The sequence below is a fragment of the Sinocyclocheilus anshuiensis genome, unplaced genomic scaffold (genome assembly GCF_001515605.1).
Source record: "Sinocyclocheilus anshuiensis isolate Anshui unplaced genomic scaffold, SAMN03320099.WGS_v1.1 scaffold702, whole genome shotgun sequence".
NCBI classification, from domain to species: Eukaryota; Metazoa; Chordata; class Actinopteri; order Cypriniformes; family Cyprinidae; genus Sinocyclocheilus; species Sinocyclocheilus anshuiensis.
In genome coordinates this window covers 28,203-37,066 of record NW_015548184.1, presented here as the reverse complement: position 1 = coordinate 37,066, position 8,864 = coordinate 28,203, and the positions used below count along the sequence as shown (strand labels likewise).

General features: G+C 37.6%; 1 protein-coding gene across 1 annotated transcript in view; it reads right to left on the bottom strand.

Annotated features, from left to right (window-relative positions):
• LOC107704828 (semaphorin-6D-like) overlaps positions 1–8,864 on the bottom strand; it is a 45,184-nt gene that overhangs the window by 9,768 nt on the left and 26,552 nt on the right. Inside the window, exons 11-13 of the mRNA XM_016507854.1 lie at positions 8,373–8,431; positions 7,166–7,216; positions 2,820–2,897 (exon numbers count right to left, since the gene is read on the bottom strand). Coding sequence (XP_016363340.1) covers positions 2,820–2,897; positions 7,166–7,216; positions 8,373–8,431 — 188 coding nt within the window. The remainder of the gene's footprint in view (positions 1–2,819; positions 2,898–7,165; positions 7,217–8,372; positions 8,432–8,864) is intronic.

The following is an 8,864-nucleotide window of genomic DNA, read 5'->3' as shown; positions in this document are numbered from 1 at the left end:
ATGCAAAGCTGAATTTCCATCAGCCATTACTCCAGTATAAAGTGTCACATGATCCTTCAGAAATCATTCTATTATGCCGATTTATTATTAGAATCATCAATGTTGGTAACGGTTGTGCTGCCAAATATTTTTTTGGAAGCTGCGATACTTTTTTCAGGATTCTTTGATGGATAAAAAGTAAAAAAAAACAGCATTTATTCACAATATAAATCTTTTCTAACAATATAAATCTTTGCTATCACTTCTTAACAATTTAACTCATCCTTGCTGAATAAAAGTTTTAATTTCTTTAAAAAAAAGAAAGAATAAAAATTTACTGACCCCAAACTTTTGAACGGTAGTGTATATTGTTAGAAAAAATGCAGCATATTAGAATGATTTCTGAAGGCTCATGTGACACTTTATACTGGAGTAATGGCTGATGGAAATTCAGCTTTGCATCACAGAAATAAATGATATTTTAAAGTATATTAAAATAGAAACCATTATTTTATATTGTAATAACATTTTGCAAGATTACTGTTTTTTTTCTGTATTTTTGATCAAATAAATGCAGCCTTGATGAGCATAAGAGACTTCTTTAAAAAACATTACAAGTCTTACTGATCCCAAACTTTTGAACGGTAGTTTATATGTCTATTTAAGTAAATAAATGTTAATAAATGTATAAATAATACAACAAATTATGTTGTTTCCCTCTAAATTCCACATTCCTTTGGGGTTGCTGCATAACTAATTTCTGTGACAATACCATCCATGTAATGATACCTCATGTAAACTGTCCAGTAAACATAGGCTGTGCTTGGAAAGGTTAGCAGTGAACAAGTTTGAGAGCTGCACCACCAGACAGTATCAGGGGTAACGCTGTAGATTTCAATGCACTGGATAAGGCTGATGCGAATCATGTGAAAGGAACTTTAGAATCCACAAAAGTCAACACATTTTACAGAACATGACATTTCAAAACATCATGCATAATATGATGCATCATGCATTCAAAGCTGAATAAAGCAGGTATCTGATAAGAGAGCGACTCTTCTCTTCAGCAGACACGCTTTCAATCGAGAGATGACGTTAGATTCATGCAGCGGATTCACACATACTTTTTGACACACCACACAAGCAGATAGGGAAAGAAATGCGAAAACTCAATGGAAGTCAGTGGCCGCTCAAGCTAGAGATCTTACGACCCTAGAGAAGCAAACAAGCATGCGGGAAACAATCGAACTCGCTACAGCCTCACTCTGAAGCCTGAGTTGCTCAAGTAGCTCTAATCCTTAGAAGAAAATTATGAACTATTTGAGACAAAAAAAAAAAGAGGCAACAGACAGTTCTAGAAGAACTAAAAAAGCTGAAGGCCATAATCCTAAAGTCGGACTACAGAGCTCAGGCTTTACGAGACTCTAAACTAAACCCAGAGCGGGAAAATAAGAGAGGCTTTAGAACTTAAGAAGGTGAAGCATTAGTCTGAAAAAACAGGCAGGTTAACAGAACACTACATCTCTCTGGTCAGAAGGACCGGAGGAAGAGAGGGAAGGGGCAAGGAAAAGGAGAGGGGGGCAGAGGGTTTTAGGAAGCGCATTATATGGATCCGAGCACCGTATGAGCCCACAGTTCTTTAGAAATAACTAGTGTGTGTGCACTATTTAATAGCCTGTGTGTCGAGTCTGCATGTGTCTGGGCATGTGCTGGCTTGATATAAAGAGGATTTTTCAGGGAAAACGGAATCTATTTTTTGTGACCTTTGGTGATGGACATTATTACCTGGCTCTGGCAACATGGGCGGCAGGCTGACTGTGATGTGACCTTTGGTGATGGACATTATTACCTGGCTCTGGCTACATGGGCGGCAGGCTGACTGTGACATTTACAAGTGAAACACTTTAATGAGAAGGACGTCACTTTGCTCTTTTCGGGAGCAGAGCTCCTATAAAGTTGATTAAAGCAGTTACCACACCTGCGTTTGCCGAGCCTAGATTTGGTGTGTGATTGGAATCAAAATCAGCAGATTTCTCACTCCGTCCTTTTCCATTATCCTTCCACTTTCCCGATGCGGAAGCCTCGATGTCTTCCACCCAATTTCAACATGTTTCCATCTCTCGCCGACTCCCTAAACCTCAGGCTCTCTCTTTGTTTCTCCCCGTGCCGTGGTATTAATAGCCTCTCTGCAGGACTGAATGCGTCTTCAGCCCGGAGTTCAGCCAGAGTTCATTGTCAGTTCATCTTCGACTGTGTTTTAATGAGTTTCAGAATCCGCCCACCCTCTCATGGCAGTCCGTCCTCCAACACTCACGCAAATTATCAGGGGGCCAGAGTTCCTGCCATCATAACACTTATTGGAGTGTGTGAATGACCTGCGAGAAGGTGTGTTTAAAATAACATTAACGAGCGGATGGACTCGGCAGCCACCACCTCAGAACAAACAGAGGTTTAGTTTCGGCAGACATCATTATCGCTCTCCTTTTATATATACTGTATATAGAGGGAGAGAGATTCACCCACACATGCTAAAGTCAACACTACCTAAAGCTGTAGGAATGGAATGGATCGCTTGACTCTGACCCTGTGCACTAAAATAAACCGTGATGACGCAGACTGTGAATAAAGGAAAAGACTGAATCATTAGCAAATAACATTTTAACTAACAGATCATATAATTGAGATCTAGCTATGAGTTTTAATTTGGTCAATTAAATTACGGACAAAAATGTTAAGTTTTTTTTTTCCGTAATGAAGAGAGCACGGCTCCATCTCCACACTGCCTGGCTTCAAGTCAGGAGAACCCTGCCCTCCCCGCCTCCCCTCCTCGGGGCGGGTACCTGTCTCAGAGACACCCTTGACTTTAGGCAGAGCTGGCCCCTGATTGGTTGTGCTGGCACTTGTGGGTGAGGTCTTTCCTGTGGTTGTATTGGAAGGGGCAACAAAGTTACTTAAGAAAAATATCCATGAAATGCATTTTAAATCAGGAAAACATCCATTTAAATATGCGAGTTCAACACATTTCCATTTTGTACAATATCAGTTCACCCAAGAATGAAAATTCTGTCACCGTTCTCATGTCATTAACAAACTTTATGATTTTCTTTCTTCTGTTAAACGCAAAATAAGATTTTTTTTTGTGATGGTTTTGGACCTCACTGACTTTAAACAAAACAGGTTTAAACTGAATGAATATAATAAACTGAAGTAAAATGACTTGAATTCTTACTTCATATTTTTTGGATTTAGTAATGTAAGAAATATATAAAAAAAAAACGAAATAAAAATGACAAAAGCATATAAAATTACAAAAAAACTAAAATCAAAATGTAAATAAAGTAATTTTAAATATCAATATAATATAATATAATATAATATAATATAATATAATATAATATAATATAATATTAATACAACTGAAAACCGCATTAGACCCCACTGACTTTCATTGAGTGGATGACCTAAAAAAAAAACAAAAAAACCCCCCAAACAAACAAACAAAAAAACCCCCACACCTTTTGCATCCCCGTTGAAGAAAGCATGTTATACGGCATTATAACAACATGAGGGTGAGTAAATTAAGTAAATTGAGTTTTCATTTTTGTGTGAACTATCCCTTTAAATAGCTTAGTAAAAGATTTCAGAAGTTGTAAAGTTTATGTGAAGGGTGCTATAGAAATCACAGTACAAATCACGTAAAACACGAAAAAAAAACAAAAAAAACCATCTTGCAGCAAAATCAATAAAACATTTTCTTTGTTTCGTTGTGCCACCGCATGAATTTCTAGCCCCAGAGTATTGCAGAATCGAAACTTGGACTTGGAGGCATCTGATCTGAGCTGAGCTAATCTCACAGAAGCTTCTTTTTGAACAGTTTCCCCTCCCTTTCTCCTTTTCCATCCATTCCCCCACAAAGTGCTGATCCTAAACATACTTGCGGACCACATACTTTGAGGATATCCTCATAAGTCTGATTCAGAGATTTAGCTCTCTTCGTTCCCCGGCGACTTTAAGTACCAATGACCTTGCGGGGTTCTCCTTCTGAAAGACTCAGCATCCTCTGGCTCGGGCTGCTGTGAAGAGCTCCATCACCGGACTAATGCTTAATGTAGCGGCACACAGTACTCATGAGCAGCAGCCGCTTGTCCGGGGCCAAACGCGGAGCCCATCCTCCACTTGCCCACCTCTAAATAAAGCCCGTCATCTTGCCATCTGTGCCACACAGTGACCGATCAACAGGGAGCTCGCGGCCGGCACACGGGACGCTTTTATTATCATTCCGTTTCCATTCTATTTAAAGAGTGCCGGAAGAAAAGAGCTGTCGGAAAACAGTGGTGCATTGTGGGAATTTTGGTCCACCTTTCATAATGGGATGGCTTTATCACGCAGTGGGAAGACAGCGAGAGTTCTGAGGATGTAATAAGTTCTCTTGAATGCAGGTAGAGCTGTAATTACCGTGCCGAGGTGCCGTGGGAGGCTTTGTCCCAGCGTGAGGTGAGGAGCTGCACTGCCGTGTCATTTCCAGGAGCCATGGCGGCTGAATGAAGCGGCGGGGAAGCTCACTGAATGTGTGCACCCACTGTGTGCTCTTTCACAGAGAGGAGCACCGGGACATGCCGGCCAGCATCCCACACCTCCATGACACTACAGCCCATCCTCTCTCCTTCCTTTCTGCCTTCATTGTTTCCTCTTTGATCCATCTCACATCCTTCATTCCTCCCTTCTTTAAACTCTGTCCTTTTAGGGTTAGCCCTAACCCTCTTTCCTTAGGGTTAGGGTTTTTCAGTCCTTCATCAATCTATTCAAACTTCCTTCCTCTATTCTTCCTTGCCTCCTTCATTAATCTATTCTTTCTTCATAAATAAATTCTTCGTGAATCTATTCTTTATAATTAATCTATTCTTTCTACCTTCATGAATCTATTCTTTCTACTGTCATAAATCTAATCTTTCTTTGTGAATCTATTCTTCATTATTCTTTCTTCCTTCATGAATCTATTCTTTCTTCGTGAATCTGTTCTTTCTTCGTGAATCTGTTCTTTCTTCATGAATCTATTTCTTTCTTCGTGAATCTGTTCTTTCTTCGTGAATCTATTCTTTCATCTATCATGAATCTATTCTTTCTACCTTGACAAATCTATTTTTCTTCATTATTTTTTATCCTTAATGAATCTATTCTTTCTTCATGAATCAATGCTTTCTTTTTGAATCTATTCTTTCTTCATGAATTAATGCTTTCTTTGTGAATCTATTCTTAGTGAATCTACTCTGTGGACTCTCTAATTATCTATTCTTTATAATTAATCTATTCTTTCTACCTTCATAAATCTAATCTTTCTTCGTGAATCTATACTTTGTCATTAATCTATTCTTTCTACCTTAATGAATCTATTTTTCTTCATTATTCTTTCTTCCTTCATGAATCTATTCTTTCTTCGTAATCTGTTCTTTCTTCATTAATCTGTTCTTTCACCCATCATGAATTTATTTTTGCTACCTTCACAAATCTACTTTTCTTTATTATTTTTTATCCTTAATGAATCTATTCTTCATGAACCTATTCTTTCTTCATGAACCTATTCTTTCTTTGTGAATCTATTCTTTCTTCATTAATCTATTCTTTCTCCATTCATATTTTTCTTCCATCATTAATCTATTCTTTCTACCGTCATGAATCTATTCTTTCTTTTTTCAATCGGTTCTTTTTTCTTTCTTCCTTCATCTATTCTTTCTTCCTTCATAAATCAATTATTTTTTCATTATTCTATTATTCCTTCTTTAATCTATGCTTGCTTTATTAACCTACTCTTCCTCACTTTCTTCCTCTCTTCATCTATTATTCTTTCCTTTCTTATTATTATACTTCCTCCCAACCTTCCTCTCTTCCTTCTTTCCATCCATCAACTATCTACCTTTTCTCCCTTCCCTCTAATACTGTGAAAACAGACAGAAAGACAATGCGGGGAGTTATTCACTTCTCTCTAACTGGCTGATGGACAGATTGCAGGCTGTCTTAGAAATATTTTGGTACTATAATCAGCTCAGAAAACAGTGGCACTGATTCATTAGCTGAAGATTAGAACAGAACAAAGCAGGTGACTTGGAAATGTTATTTACTAAATCTCATCTGCGCTAATAACCTCATGTGACTAATCCAGATGGTAATACAAGGATTTAGAGAAATATACTGGATATTTCACATCATTCACAGAAGACAGGAGCGCTGATGTGTGTGTGTGTGTGAGAGAGAGAGAGTCAGAGTGCATTGTGTGTGGTACAATAGCTGTATGCTCTGACCCGGATCACACTGCATCCACTGGCACGCTTTAGAAGCAAAACCAGACAACACCACCCAGGGATGTTAACACACACTTTCACACACACAGGCCAGCTGTCAGCTAGTATTAGCTCATGACTGTCTGAAATATAATACAGTTCGCAAAAAAAGAAAAACAAACCTTGCACATTTCTATTTCACACACACTTTCCTTCCCTCTTTCACACGCTTCCTCTCTCCCTCCAAAACACACACATATGCTCTCTCTCTCTCAATATCTTTCATCTTTCATCACATGCACCGTCTATCACAACATACACACCCTATGTTCCTCTCTCTCTCACACACACACACACACAGACATACCGTCACACATCCACTCGGTGAGAAAATTAATTTGTCAGATCGTGATTTTCAGTTGTTCCTCCAAAGCTTTTGCTCAGAGCTCTCTGATACGGCCCACAGCCCTGCAGGACATTTCTGTCTGCAGTCCAGATCTGCAGCCTGCAGACTCACTGCGGGTCATTTGTGTAACGGACTCTATTGATCTGGGAAACTATCGCCTCTCTGTGAGCTGTTGTAAGAGCTGCTCAGAGGTCAGAACAGTACAGATTGAAGATTAATGCATGTGTGCGTGAAAAGCAAACTGTCGGATACAAAAAAAAGACATGTAATATTCACACCAAGAGATCAGTGACAGAATGTGAAAAAAAATTATAGCAATCTGTGCCTATTGTTGAATACAAGACCCAACCTTGCAGAATATAATGGCTGGCCATAAAATTTCTGCTTTAAAATGGTCAATGGATATGGACATGACTGTGATTATGGCTGGACAAAGTGTAACCATTTACTAAAGCAATTTGAATGACTGAACTTAAAGCTTATGTGATTGAATTAGTGCACTGACCGTACGCCGAGTCCACTGCAGGGTTCTGCTTGCGAGTCGTGGCCAAGACATCTACAGAAAGAATTAGATGAAGAAAATCTACAGTCAGGCTAATGAACTTCATTACTCGGCAGAAGAATGCTTTATTGTGTTTTTACTATAAATAAATCACATTATTTATTGAACAGTGTTGTCTTATGGTAACATATTGGATCTGCACTGATGCATAAAAGCAATAAGCTATTCGAGGCCATGCATTAAAGCAATCTTACTATGGCTAAGCAGATTTATATCATAATCATAATGATCACTTTAATTTCTTCCCTTTTGCAATTACAACACAAGAATGCACACAATACATGAATCTATTATATATGGGACTGGCGATGAAAATTAGCAATAGGCTAACTCTGGCACAATGCATCAAACATTAAAATAAATAAAAATAATAAAAATAAAATAAATGAAATCACACAAAGAAATGTCCACCTTAATGTGAAAAGAGAAAAAATAATTGTATTTTTGCATGTGGATTTTGTGTGTGTGTGTGACATCAATTTCATTAAAGATTTTTGTAATGTACAAAAAAAAAAATTATATATATACTGTAAGATCTGTATAATTTTGAAAGAAGTACTTTATGCTCACAAATTATATGATCAAAAATATAGTACAAACAGTAATATTGTAAAACATGATTAGAATTTGAAATAACTTATAAATTGAATATATTTAAAAATGTAATTTATTCCTGTGATGGCAAAGCTAAATTTTCATCAGCCATTACTCCAGTCTTCAGTGTCACATCATCCTTCAAAATCATTCTAATATGGGATTCTAATAATACAAGATTCTTTGATGAATATCACTTTTGAGACAATTTAATGTATCTTTGCTGAATAAAAGTCTTAATTTATTTTGAACCGTAGAGTACATTATATTATAATTAATTAAAATCAGCATCAATTAAATAACACTATGATTTAGCATTTACATTATATGTCAATTTGGGAAGAGGTGCTTAATTGTCATTAAAAAAATGCCACAATGCACAAATCTTGGAAAAATGTGATTTCTTTTTGTCTCTTTTCTTGTTGGAGAGAAACACGACCCATGCATGTTCCCTCAGAAAGGTTCTAGAGTTCTGGAGTTGTAGTAGGGATGTAAAAATGGTGTGAATGAGTTATGATCTCTGGGAGCAAGTCAGCTTGGACTGTCTGGAACTCACCATGACAGCTGTCTGGGTACTGAGGATATCCACTCTCCACATACTGCTCAAATCCAGACCTGTGACAGAGACCGAGAGAAGGAGAGCGTGAGCAGCAGAAGGAGTGAGAAAGAGGACAAGAGAGTGACAATCATTCTTTTGTGAGCCTCTCCCTGAATGATCCCTCTAATTAGTTGTGCTGTCAGCAGTCTGTTGTTGCTCTCCAAGCAACTGTAAAGGGAAATAACATGTTACAATTTGATTGAGGCTCGAATGTCTGACATACAAGGACACTTCCTATATACCATGACTGACAGCCGTGATTTAGCAGCCATAAGATGAGAAACAAATGCAAATGTATAGGTACAGAATTTATACATACGCAAGAATTCAAAATTAAGTAGGTGCCAAATGAAAGTAAATTTGGCAATTTTATAGGAACTGCAACATATTAAAACTATGCGACTACTTGTAACAACTTTTTTTCCCCTCAGTGGAAGATTTATCATGATT